This window comes from Juglans microcarpa x Juglans regia, chromosome 8D (genome assembly GCF_004785595.1).
Source record: "Juglans microcarpa x Juglans regia isolate MS1-56 chromosome 8D, Jm3101_v1.0, whole genome shotgun sequence".
In the NCBI taxonomy this organism is placed as follows: Eukaryota; Viridiplantae; Streptophyta; class Magnoliopsida; order Fagales; family Juglandaceae; genus Juglans; species Juglans microcarpa x Juglans regia.
In genome coordinates this window covers 20843548-20857983 of record NC_054608.1, presented here as the reverse complement: position 1 = coordinate 20857983, position 14436 = coordinate 20843548, and the positions used below count along the sequence as shown (strand labels likewise).

At 38.3% G+C, this 14436-nt stretch overlaps 1 protein-coding gene across 1 annotated transcript; it reads left to right on the top strand.

The window, feature by feature from the left end:
- The first annotated feature begins 9221 nt into the window (after positions 1-9221).
- LOC121243591 (isoaspartyl peptidase/L-asparaginase 1-like) lies at positions 9222-14012 on the top strand. Its single transcript, XM_041141722.1, has 4 exons — positions 9222-9599; positions 10411-10644; positions 12958-13044; positions 13376-14012. Exons 1-4 carry the CDS (start codon positions 9438-9440, stop codon positions 13865-13867), a joined length of 975 nt encoding a protein of 324 aa, XP_040997656.1. The 5' UTR covers positions 9222-9437; the 3' UTR covers positions 13868-14012.
- Positions 14013-14436: the final 424 nt, after the last annotated feature.

Sequence of the window (14436 nt, the reverse complement as noted above, 5' to 3'; positions counted from 1 at the left end):
TCAGGCCACCACTCTCCCTGGCCAGAGTTGGTCACTCGGCCATGGGTCTTCTATCCGCACCACTCAACCAGGAAAGTCCTGGGACCACACAGGTTTCTCGGCCAACAACCCCACAACAATGGGGTTACTCAGAAACAAACAAAGCCTTCGGTCGTCGCAGCTTGCTCGACCCACAACTGAAGTGTTCAAAGGTAGAAAACTCCCCCAGTGCTTAAAATAAATAAAAGTATTAAAGAAAAATGAGAAAAAAAGAGCAAGGAAGAAAAGAAACAACTAGTAGCAAGCAATTTTCAGTCAAGCAAAAATTAGCTACAGCAGCTAAAACACCTCGATTTGTCTCTCTAAATTTATGTAAATTCCATTTGTACTAACAAAATTGGTTAATGTGGCGCGAAACATTGGATACATAGCCTCACTCAGGCACTGCTCAAACGTCCCAATATGTCTCCATTGGAATCGATTTCTTGGCATTAACATGCATGCAGGCACCCCGAGCCTCAATCATTGTCGAAACATGACTGCTCATGGGTCTCGCTGACACGCCTCAAACCTTTGTCACACTCCAATGGGATGATTCAGGTGCGTGAATCTCACGCTTGTGATTGAAAATTATCTACACTAATCGGTTTGGCTTCTATAGCAAGGTCAAGCGCCCCAACTACTTACCTCCCTCACATCTATGAGGGTCAATGAGGCAAGCCCAGTCTTACGAATTGCTCGAGTTTCGCCTGGGTTCCCTCACATCTACAAGGGTCAATGAGGCAAGTCCATTCTTACGAATTGCTCGACCTCCACCTGAATTTCCTCACTTCTACGAGGGTTAATGAGGTGAGTCTAGTCTTACGAACTGCTCGATCTCTGCTTGAGTTACCTCACGTCTACGAAGGTCAACGAGGTGAGTCCAGTCTTACGAACTACTCGACCTCTGCCATGTTAACAAAGCGGGTTCAGTCTTACGTACTGCCCGACGTTACTCCCAAAACAACATCTCCACTAGCAAGCGCCGGGTGTCCGCACTTGTGCCAGCAGGTTACCTTCGGGAATGAGCCTTCGAAGTTAACGTGCCTCCGAGCTCCACCACCGGCTTGCACTGGTTACCTTTGGGAACTAGTCGATCGGCTAGGCAACCGCCTAAGGTGGGTGGGCCCAGGGGGTCGACGGGCTCCTTGACCACTTTGTGTGGGTTACTAGAAGCAAACGCTAACGCTAACAGCAAAATAGAAACGTTAACAACAGTTCACATCGGAAAAGAAAACTCACCAAAGCGTTCGAAAACAAAAACGTCGAATGAATATATGTTTTTTGACAACGATAAACATTCATACAAACGAACTGCTTGACTCCCCTCACTTCTATGAGGGTCAACAAGGCAAGTTCATTCTTACGAATTGCCCAACCTCCCTCGCGTCTATGAGGGCTAAGGAGACGGGTCCAATCTTTCAGTTGCTCGGCTTATCACCACTTTCATAATGAGTCAACAGACGGGAAAGGTTAGGGACCGCCCGGCCTCCTATGCGCCCGAATAGGCAGGCAAGTCACTTGACTACCCAACCACCCTTGAGCGCATAAAAGCCAAGCTCCATGCTCGCGCCTTATACAGTAGAGTACATCTCCCGCCAAAGCCGGGCTTCACTCTAGCACCTTATACAGTCAAGTACATCTCTGGCCAAAGCTGGACTTCGCGCTTGCACCTTACGCGGTCAAGTACCTCTCCCGCCAAAGTCAAGCTCAGCGCTCGCAGCGTACGCTGTCAAGTACATCTCCCGCCAAAGCAGAACTTCGCGCTTGCACCCTATACGATCGAGTACATCTCCCACCAAAGCCAAGCTTCACACTCACGCCTTATTAATTTGTGTCTAGTAGATATATCCACATGGAGCTGGAAGTTATGAGGAATGAAGATGGAAGATAAAACTCTTTGGCTCCCATTCAGGTATGAGAGACTACCAGCCTTTTGCTTTCACTGTGGCGTCATAAAACACAAGAAGAAAGGATGCACAAGCTTAGCAAGACGTAGCCATAACTCCCACAAAATTGAATATGGCAATTGGCTCTGGGCCAACACTCCAAAACCTGATAGCTTAACCATGAAGCGTTACGAGGGAGGAGGAAGGGGAGAGGCAGAAACATTTTGGCGAGGAAAAAGCCCTCTAGAAGTTACTATTTCGGGTCATAGTCACGAGGGACACAATCTCTCAAATCAGGGAGCAGATAGAACGAGTACCAAGGACACTGCTCATGAAAAGAGTGGTGACTTAAATCAGGACCAAAAAGGGTTTACTTTTAAGGCTACCCTACCCAAGGAGTTCGACTCTACCCTGGAAAACAAGCAGGCATAGAACTCTGCTGAAACTCGGCAACAGGCTAACCCCGATGTCCCAGGCTTTGCTAAGGGCAGTGGATATATTGTTGTGGAAGAGGGGAGAAACAGAAAAACAAAGACCCAACAAGTCAAGGCCCAGTAGGTCCCAGCCCCTCTTATTAGACCAGACCCATCCATTGCTAATCAGGTTAGTTCTCTTAACCTTTTCCTAGAGTCACAGATTAAAATTCTTAATACCCCTAACAAGACCACTTGGAAAAGAAGAGCAAGAGAGCAGACTCAAAATGTAAGAGAAAACGAGAAGGAGGACCTAGTTATGAGTAGTGATGAGTTACCTTTGAAAAGAAGGGGGGATTGTCATCAATTCAGTGCAGACATTAAAAAAAAAAGAAAAAAGATGAGTTACAAGCAGTGGTTATTAAGCAAGAAGAAATGGTGGAGGCTGCAAGGCAGCCCCACCAATAACTATGATTTGTTTAAGTTGGAACTACTGAGGGCTTGGGAACCCTCGGATAGTTCGAGAGCTTTACCTTTTGGTGAAATCCAAGTTCCCTAGTCTCATTTTCCTTATGGAGACTAAATGTAATAGAAACAAGATTGAGCTAGTTAAGAAAAAACTGGGAATGGCACACAGCTTTGTGGTGGATAGTAGCAGGGCTAGTGGAGGTCTGGCTGTCATTTGGAACGACTCAGTTAGTGTGAATTTGCTCAACTATTCACAACACCATATCTCCCTTAATGTGAGCCTAGAAAATGATAAACAGACTTGGACACTCATTGGATTCTATGGTGATCATGTTCCTGGAAAGAGGAAGTTAAGTTGGGGCCTCCTTCGAGCCTTGCAACCAGCTGAGAATCACCCATGGCTTTGCTTAGGAGACTTTAATGAAATCTTGCACTATGGGGAAAAATTCGGGGGTCGTCAAAGGCCTTTCTCTCAAATGGAGGATTTCATAATAGCCCTATTGGATACTGGCCTTCATGACTTAGGCCATAAGGGTGACCAATTCACTTGGTGCAATAATAGGGAAGGCCTCCAATTTACAAAAGAGAGACTTGATAGAGCATGTGCAAATTCCCCTTGGCAGATTTTATTTGGATATTCCTCAGTTACTATAGCAACTGCTAGCATTTCAGATCACAGCCCACTGGTGGTGTCGATTTCTACTATTGAACAGCTTGCTACCAGAGTTGAGAAACCCTTCAGATATGAGGTCAATTGGGCTTTAAAGGAGGAATGCAAAAAAGTCATTGAGGAGTCTTGGAACAGAAATAACATAATGTCCAACAAATTGATGGTGGTTACAGAAAACCTAAAGAGGAGTAGAGAAAAACTGAGTAGGTGGAGCAAAAAATCAGTGCAACCCGACACAAAGTTAATCCATAACAAGTTCCAGAAGCTACAAGCCCTCCAAAAAGCAAATAAAAGGGACCTCAGAGAGGAGATTCAGGCCACTAAAAGAGAGATTAATCAGCTCCTTGAAGAGGAAGATACTCATTGGAGACAAAGGGCCAAGCAAAAATGGCTCTTAGAGGGAGATAGAAACACCAGGTTCTTTCACCAGTGTGCAACTCAGAGAATGAAGAAGAATACAATCAAGAAAGTAGCAGACGAATTTGGCTCCACAGCTTCTACACCTGAAGGAGTTAGTGAAAAATTTAATTGCTTCTTTAAGAATCTGTTCTCTACCTCAAATCCTCAAGGCTTATCAGAGTCACTGCAGCATCTCAAACCTACGGTAACAGAGGAAATGAACACAAAACTGAGGAGAAGTTTTACAAAACAAGAAGTGGAAGAGGCAATTTTCAACATGAATCCATTTAGCTCGCCTGGACCAGATGGATTCCCCCCGGCTTTCTATCAAAACCACTGGTCCCATGTGGGAAACGAGGTAAGCGAAGCTGTTCTATATATTTTAAACTCTGGTGGCAAGGTTGATTCAATCAATGCAACTCAAATTGTATTGATTCCTAAGAAGAAAAACCCCATAACAGTTTCAGATTATCGCCCCATTAGCCTCTGTAATGTCATTTACAAAATGGTGTCCAAGACAATTGCTAGTAGACTGAAGTCTATTTTGCCAGACATCATTTCAATCACACAATCGGCTTTTGTCCCGGATAGGCTGATATCAGATAATCTCATTGTTGCTTTTGAGGCTTTACACACAATGCACAACATGTTAGGAGGTAAGGAGGGTTTCATGGCCCTAAAGCTTGACATGAGCAAGGCATATGATAGAATTGAGTGGCAGTTCCTGAAAGAAGTTATGCTCAAGATGGGTTTTGCAATAGAATGGGTGCAGCTGGTGATGAACTGTGTGGAGACAGTGTCTTACTCAATCCTTCTGAATGGCTCTCCTCAGGAACCCTTTGAACCAACTAGAGGCATTAGGCAGGGAGACCCGTTGTCTCCCTACCTTTTTATTTTATGTGCTGAAGTGTTAATCTTTGCTTGAGAATGCTGAAAAAACCAAGGCCATAACAGGGATTCCAATTGCTCGAAGGAGAATTACCATTAACCATCTGTTGTTCGCGGATGACAGCATCTTATTTTGCAAGTCAAATTCTCTGGAATGGAGCAGGATGCTGCACGTCCTCAATACCTATGAAAAAGCTTCTGGCCAACGACTCAACAAAGATAAAACTTCAATCCACTTCAGCAGAAACACCTCCCAAGAAAATAAGGAGCTGATTTTGAGTATAGCAGGGGTAAATTCAACTCAAACATATGAAAGATACTTAGGCCTTCCAGCGTTAATGGCAGATCAAGAACTAAATCTTTCAAGTCAATCCTGGACAGGATTAGAATGAAGCTCAGCAGTCACAAAGTTCGATTGCTCTCACAGGCAAGCAAGGAGGTTTTCATTAAATCAGTAGTCCAAGCTATGCCAACTTATAGTATGGCAGTTTTTAACCTCCCAGGGACACTTCTAAAGGAAATAAACAAGCTGATGAGGAATTTTTGGTGGGGGCAGGTTGAAAACGAAAAAAATATCCATTGGATCTCATGAAAGAACATGGGCAGGGCAAAAGCAATAGGGGGAATGGGTTTTCGAGAACTTCATAGCTTCAACCTTGCCATGCTAGCTAAACAAGGATGAAGGTTAATCCAATATCCTCAAGCCCTTGTTTCCAAAGTCCTAAAAGCAAAATATTTCCCTCACGGTCAGTTCTTGAAAGCCAAACTAGGTTATAAACCCTCTTATATCTGGAGAAGCATTATGGCAGCTAGAGGTTTGATAGAAAAAGGGACTAGATGGAGAGTTGGCAATGGCGCAAGCATTAACATTCTCCAAGATAAATGGATCCCGAGGCCTACTACTTTCAGAGTTCAATTCCCCTTGACCAGCATAAGCACTGAGGCTAATGTCAGCTCTCTCATTAACCAGACCTCGAGACAGTAGAATTCTCAACTAGTGAATCAACTATTATCTCAAGAAGAGGCTGAAATTATCCAACAGATTCCTCGCAGTATTTCTAACTGAGGATAGACTGATCTGGACTGGAACCTCTCAAGGCACTTATTCTGTAAAAAAGTGCATATCATTTGCTAGAGGGAGCTGGATGAATTGGAGAAAGGCCAAGGGTCGAATAACTCTCATAGTGATCTGTTCTGGAAAAGGCTGTGGAAATTAAAGATAAATCCTGCTGAAAAGAATTTTCTGTGGAGGATATGCAATGAGGCCTTACCTACCAACCTTAATCTATTCAAGAAGAAGATTCTCGACAAACCCCTCTATCCCATATGTTTGCAAGAGGAAGAGACAGTCCTCCATGCCTTATGGTCCTGTCCCGCTACCCAAGACGTTTGGTACAATTGCTCCCGTAAACTCCAGAAGTTAAATTCCAAGTGGCACTCTATTCATGAACTTATGGTCTCACTCGATTCAACTGGCCAGCAGGATCTTATGGAGGAGTTAGCTGTGGTTGCCAAAAGAATATGGTTGAGAAGAAATTCTTTTGTGTTCAAACAGGAATTTAAGGACCCAAACTCTATAGCAGAACTGGCAAAATCTGCCATAAGGGACATGAGTAATATGCTAACTCAAACGTCAGCAAAACAACAAAGGCCGAAACAACAAAATGATACCTGGTCCCCACCCCCTCTCCATACTTCCAAGATCAACTGGGATGTAGCAATCGATAAAATGAAATGCAAAGTGGGGATAGGGATTATAGTGAGAGATCATTCAGGGCTAGTGGTGGCGTCCTCAAGACTAAACAGATCACTTTATCCTGACCCATTCCTAGCAGAAGCAATAGGTGCTTTGGAAGCCTCCCGGCTTTGCAACCACTTGGGCCTCACCAAAATCATCCTGGAAGAGGATTCCCTTCAAGTAATTCAAGCTATCAATGGAAGGGGCGAAAATTGGTCTTCAACTGGGATGATTATTGATGATGTAAAGTGCTAGCTTAGCACTCTTGAAAGTTGGTCAGCAATCCATATACGTAGAGAGGGAAACAAGGCAGCACATGAGCTTGCCAGAAACGCACTTGAAACATCTACCTCTTCTTTAGATGTAGTCTGTATTCCCTCTTGTATCACTAACTTCATTTGATGAATGGAATGAAGTATGATTTTTCAAAAAAACAAAAAAAAATTATGTGCTGGCGGGTAGTTTATAAGATTAAATAAATCGAATACTGTACAACACAATATATCCTGGTGCAAATAAAACACTGATATTGCATAATTTAGTTGTGAAGAATTTTATGAATCAGTCATTATTTATTTTTATATTTTATATTTATATATTTTTTCATAAAATGTGGGAGTATTTTTCATAGAATGTAAGGGTATTTTTCATAAAATACGAGATGTTGAGTAATACATGAGAAATGATAGTTGCAGTCGTAAGTATGTAAGCATTGTACAATCACTTAGAAAAAAATGAATAAAAGCGAGACCGTATGAAAAAAATTAATTTTTTAATAGTAATTTTTTTTTTTTTAAAATGACTGTATGATATTTACGTATTCTATAATTGTCTACAATATTATTCATGATAAATAATATTTACCGACGAGAAGATTATTTTTTTATTAAATATTCGTTGTCTCTTCAACTTTTGTATTGAACAATATATATCCATCCGTGCGTGCTCTCTCTCACACACACACACGTCACCATCTACCCATACTCCCCACACCCACTTGTATTTGGCTGTCGGCCATTACTTAAGAGTCGTTTTCGCTTTTCTAATCAACAAATTAAGAAGAGAAAGTAGAAATTTCCATCAATTAACTCAAAAATAATAAAACGCGACACCCCTCCAATCCCCGCGGCTCTTGATCATGGCAATTTACGTTGGGTTTAAATGCTAAGTTGATTTTAGATGATCTGTATTGATATATAAATAATAATATTTTATGAGTTTTATTGAGATCTTTTTGAATATAAATAAATTAAAATATGTATTTGAATATATAAAATATGTTGAGCTTAATTTAATTTTTTATTAAAAAATTAAAAAAATAATAAATTTTATCAATAATTAATTGAAAATTAATTCAAATAATTTTAATATCCGAACGTAAACAAGTTTAATTGTACTAAAAAGTAAAAACATAAATGACGACTCCTCCTTTTATCATAGAAATCAATTTATTGAGGTTGTATAAATAATAAATTTATGGGTGACAGGTGTTTATCGGGATTCCCCTTTTTTTCTTAAATTCTTATTAAAGAAAAATTATATACAGAATCATTTTCATAATTTTTTATATAATTTGATTTTAAATAAAATATATTTTTATAAAATAATTTATAAAAATAAAATCATTTTGAAGAAATATCCTCAATTTAAAATATGATTACATAAAAATTATAAAAATATTATATGTGTATCATTACCTTTAGTTAATGAATAATTTAATTTAAAAATAAATTTTAAATGTTACAAACGACGTAGAAGTAGGGTGTAAAAATTTATTAAAAAATCGAAAAATCTACTTTGACCGGTTCCACCGGTCCGGAGCCAATTCTCTTAATTTCAAAACTGGCCGTACCAGTTCGGTTCAAGTTTTATACTTTTTTGGACTTGACCGGAACTCTTCATTATATTATATATTTTAATTTTTTTTTAATATTATATATAATTTTTTATATAATATATATAATAATATAAATTATAAATTATAAATTATATATAAGATAATGCTATTATAATTTATAACATAAAATTTTAATCTTAAACATGAAAATTTATTTGATCGAATGTTTTAAACATAAAATATATATTAATAACATTTAATAATCTGATAAATTCTCGATATATTCATTTTGATAAATACATAATATATTAGTAATACTAATATATATTAATTATTAATTACATTTCACTTTAATTAATTAGTATACTAATATTTATTAATATATTAATTACTTTTTATACCCTATATTAATACTATTAAAATCAAAAAATCAGATTGAATTAGATCGGAACTAGTAAAACCAGAGGTACTGATTTAGAAGGGTAATTAGTGCGTAATCGATTTTCGAAAATGTAAAACTAGAACATACTAATTTAGTTCTAAATTTGATAAAAAACTGGATCAGATCGGACCAAATACACCCCTACGTAGAAGCTTAAAATAACATTTTTTCTTTAGGGAAAATACTACTCTAGCCTCACAATTGTACCGTCCTAGTTGACAGCCGGTCAATTTTTTTTTTTTTACTTAGTGATTAAGGAAGTGATTTTAAATGTATTTATATATTTTTTTTATTTTTTAAAAATATTAAAAAATATTTAAAAAATATAAAAAAAAAATCAAAAAGTAGATAAATACTGGGTGACATAGTAGCTTGCCGTATTTTTAAACCCGTTTGAAAAACGTATATTTTATAGGATTCGATGTACGTATATGCAGTTGGTATAAAAATGCAGTACTTCCTAGGACAGGTCGAAATAAAGCATGGTTCCAGATTGATGCTGGCCAGCGAGCACTTTACACTTCACTACTGCAGACGAAGCTCAATCCAACTGTCTCTCCGCTGTAAATAAGGGGAAGAAGAAGACACTGCCTTAAGACTGAGAAGCTACTTACTACTTCAAGTTCTTCCTCCACCCTTCCCCGAGTTGAAGAGTGTGACAGACAGTGGGTGGAAATGGGCTGGGCTATAGCTCTACACGGGGGCGCCGGCGACATCGCACCTGAAATTCCGCCGGAGCGTCGCCAACCCCGTGAAGCCGCCCTGCGACACTGCCTTCAGATCGGAGTTGATGCTCTCAAGGCCAAAAAGTCCCCCCTCGACGTCGTCGAACTTGTGGTACGTACCCAACATGACCCCACTCCACTTTTCAAACTTTTATATACATCTCAGTTCAAGTAATACTTGTGCGTTTGTTTGGAACATGTTGTGTTCTCGTTTTTCTCTGTTTGTTTAACTATATCAGTGGTTGGATTTATGTTACTATGTAACTCGGTTATCCATTTACTTCGATTAGCTCACTATAGTGTCCGATGTTGGCAATTTCTTTCGTTTTTATCTACCTTATTTTTTTTTGATAGGTCGTTTTTATCTACCTTATACTAGTTCTATGTTAAATTAAATGGTTCTGTTGTTGATTAGAAATGTAACGATGGTCCTCTTTGACCCTATTCGAGGAATTGCCTCAAATGATGCTCCGGGGAACCCTTTTTTTAAGACAATCAAATACTCAGTACACTGAGGTGGACCCAAATCTAGTTTTTCTGATACAATGTCGCTGTATCAGGTGATGAATGAACCAGATGTAGAAGAGAATGTTAAAAGATACATATATATATATATATATAGAGAGAGAGAGAGAGAGAGAGAGATTGGTTATAAATGAACATCTAAAATGCAACTGTCAGTTCATAATTATATTACAGAGTGCTATGATCACTTTTGCATGGGCATATAACCCTTCGGATCTGTACTTTGTGTTGATTCTGAGGAAGAGTTCCCATTTTTTTGTCTTCAAGGAAGCTCGTTGAAGTGGAGAATCTATGGATAAATGCTTGCCTTGCTATTTCTGTTCTTGGTGAATGATTTGGACAATTTGTTCACGATTATTTCACTGACTATTGTACTTTTGATGATTTTCCATGTGTAGGTTCGTGAACTAGAAAACAATCCGAACTTCAATGCAGGTAAGGGCTCTGTCTTAACAACAGAAGGCACGGTTGAAATGGAAGCTTGTATCATGGATGGTAAGACAAAAAAATGTGGGGCTGTCTCTGGGCTCACTACTGTTGTTAATGCCATATCTTTAGCACGAGTGGTCATGGAGAAGACTCCTCATATATACCTTGCTTTTGATGGAGCAGAAAAATTTGCACGGGAACAAGTGAGTGAAAATCATACTACTGATCATATTTATTATTCTTGAGCATATTATATTGTAACTCTACTTTTCATTTCGAATTGAAATCAAATTTCTGTAAGTTTCCTTAGACATGTTTGTGACTGAAATGTCTATGGATTTTATGATTTTCTTATCCAGAAAAAATAATAATGCATCGTGCTGACAGATATTACTTCCAAAAAATGTAGAATCTGCTGTTCTTACAGCATCTATTCTGTGTGCTTGGCCACAGTTCATTACAACACTGGCATGCACTGAATCCATCTTTTGTCCCTCTCTCTCTCTCTCTGTGTGTGTTCTTGGTTTTCAAGACAATTGAGTATGACATGCATTTTGAGTCTTCTGTTTCCACTGATTGTAAGAACCCAATTTAGTTGCTGTACTGTTACTACAGTCAACATCCTTATTTTCACCCCGAATTTGGGTTGTGAAAAAGGAAAAATAAAGGAAAGTTGATGTGCAAACATTAATACCATTAATGGTTCAGGATTTTAATAATGAATTTTGATGTGGGAAAATTAATGGTTCATCCTTTTTTATGTGCAAACATTAATGGTTCAGGATTTTAATGATCAATGTTGATGTGGGAAAATTCCTACCATTGGATTTGAAAGAAGTGATTGGGATTTACATAAAATCTATCCATTAAGTTACATTAGAAATATGGGGGATCCTGACCCTAAACAGAGCAGTCAATTCCGAAAACCTTAACCCCTCCTTGTCCTGGCTTCTAAACACCACCATTTTGCAACTCATCTAGGGACCCTAGAGAGTCCCTCAAGATATCCAACTAAACTGGCTTTTAAGCTTTGCAAGCTCTTGATTTTGAAGGAAACCCAATTATCACTCTTTGTTGCCAAAAGTGGCCACTAACAATACTGGATATCATCCTACTTCAAATCCTCGTTTTGAAAAGTCTTAGCCCTATATGGTCATGACCTAGAGGTGACATAAGATGTCCACTAACACCTCCTTTGAACCATAAATAACACATTCATTGTAATTTGGCCTCAAACTCTTGTTAGTATTTGGATTTTTCTTATACTCGATCATACAAGAATTAACAGCTCAATTCAAGGCCTTGACTTCAGGCCTAACCAAGAGGGACTGAGGGGCAAAGAGAATATGAATGCTGAAGTCAGTGTTTAGCATGCTATCAACATTTGTATCAGTGTATAGGAAAATGGTAAGTGAAGGTAAGTGAACCATTTGTAGATCAGTATGAATGTGTACATCTCATCAAGTTCAACCTCGTGTAATTTGGGTTTCATTACGAGGGTAGGTCTGCCAAATAAATGCTAGGAAAGGCCAAGACTCAAAACCTGCTCAGATCCATTTACAGTTTTGAATTCAGATGAAAGGAAAACTGGTATTTCTTTGGGATTATTATCTTGACTGAAATCTGAAGTGATAAATAATAATATTAATGATGATTATCCTAGTTGTTAAAACACTAGTCATCTTAAAAGTTTAAGTTAGTTGAAATGGTGAATTTAATCACTGAAGCATTATTTTAATGCTCCTTATCATTTGTTATCCCAGACACCCTCTCACTAAGTGAGGCTCAACCTATATGATTTTTGAACTTTTTCAAATGTAAGGTAGAATTGAGTCACTTTACCATTATTCTAACAATCTATTACCTAAGTAATTTTTGAAGCATGTTCTTTGTATTCTATTAAGCCACCTCATCAATTTATTTTATCTTTTGTTTTACTTTATTGACCTATCTCAACCCTTTAAGTGCTAAAAAGGCCTTTCATTGTATTGTCTTTATATCCGCAATAAACCCTCTCCATTTTATGACATTAAGATTAAAAGAGAAGTTTGAAGACAAAAAGTTTCCTTCCATTCATGATTACTAATTCAATAGAGAGGAAAAACGAACTTTTCATCTTATGGTAGTTATTGATTTCTCGTTACATGTCTCTTCCACTTTCATACACTTAACTCTTCTATCATTTTATTATTACTTTTCCAATAAAAAAAAAGGCTATTCATCTATGTAGCTATTGACTCATCGTTGTTTACCCATTTTGTTTCTTGAACTCCTAACTATTCTACTTGAATTATTCCCGCATATTGTGCAAGTCTACACTAGTAATACTGATAGCAAGAACACCAACAATAATAATATAAGTATCATTGTTGGTTTTTTTTAAAAAAAGAAAAAAAAAAGGAAAAAAAAAAAGATATTTTAATTGTTGTTATCCTTATTATTAGAATTTGATTGACTCAAAGTATGGTTTATGTTCATCAAGTATTTATGTAATGATGACTTCTTAATTTGTCCAGGGTCTTGAAACCGTAGATCCAAGCCATTTTATAACTCCGGCAAACATTGAGGGGCTAAAGCAATTCAAAGAAGCCAATAGAGTTCAGGTATTTTGCCTCCTTTTTGGGGCTGTAGATGAGAAGTATCCTGAATTTTGTGCTTTGAGTCTCTCTTGAATTGTGAAATGGTATTTCCTCAATCACTTGCATAGTGCTTTTCACTACCACTATAACTTGCAAATTGCTGGCTATCGCTTGTTACTGTCAAGGACCTATAAACATTCTGACTGTTTTGTACGTAGAGCAAGCTAGCAATTAATTTGAAGTGGGGAATTGTGCAAGTGTCTAAAGTTTGTATATCTATAACCTGTATTAACTTCCACTATGCCTCGAATATATTTTGATCAGAAGCTGGCAACTTACCGTGATCAATCTACAGATTGATTATGCACAACCGGTTGAGAAAGATGTGAAGAAAGAAACACCAACTGGCGATGGTGATAGCCAAATCGGTACAGTTGGATGTGTGGCTGTTGATAATGACGGAAACTTAGCTGCTGCAACTTCTACTGGTGGATTTGTCAACAAGATGGTTGGTAGGATTGGGGACACGCCCATCATTGGGGCAGGGACATATGCCAACAATCTTTGTGCAGTTTCTGCCACAGGGAGAGGCGAAGCAGTAATGCGGGGCACTGTTGCAAGAGATGTGGCCGCCCTCATGGAATTCAAAGGTCTCTCTCTCAAGGATGCTGCAGCTTGTGTTGTTGAGGAACGTGTACCAAGAGACAATGTTGGCTTGGTTGCTGTGTCTGCAAAAGGAGAAGTCACAATGCCTTTTAATACGACAGGCATGTATCGAGCTTCTGCTACTGAAGATGGGTATGCAGAGTTTGGAATTTGGCCTTCTGTGGAAAAATGGGTGCTTTAGGTGAGTTTCAATTGCTTGAGTCTAATAAATTGCATTTTGGTGGTGACTTGTACTTGTATTTGGTATCTTATGAAGTGTCCAAAATATGGAAACGCATTGTACTGCTATTATGTATATATGGAATTGCATAATCATGGCGTTCTCATTGCTTGAGTAGCTGTTGTGCCCTTAATTTGTTTCGTCAAGAAAAAACCTGAAAATGAAAAAAAAAATACAGGTGAAAACATATACCCCAAAATTCAGTAGGTGCTTCATGGATAGAAAGCATGGTGTTCTCATTGTTTAGATATGCAGGCATCCGTGATGAAGGGTGTTCACTCGGTACTTAGATCACAGGGCTCAAGTAATATATCATGTTTTAATTTAGGAAACAATGCACTTTCCACTACCAAACACAGATGTTTCATATTTTTTACCTCGAATCATCAACACTGATATATTATGGCATGGGTTTACACTGCCAGCTTTAAGATCCGACCTTCAAAATTATGGCGTGGAATGTAAGATCACCTATTTTAGGCTATGTTGAACTTTAAGTCTGTTGGGATTTGAGTGCTCAAAGCTATTTA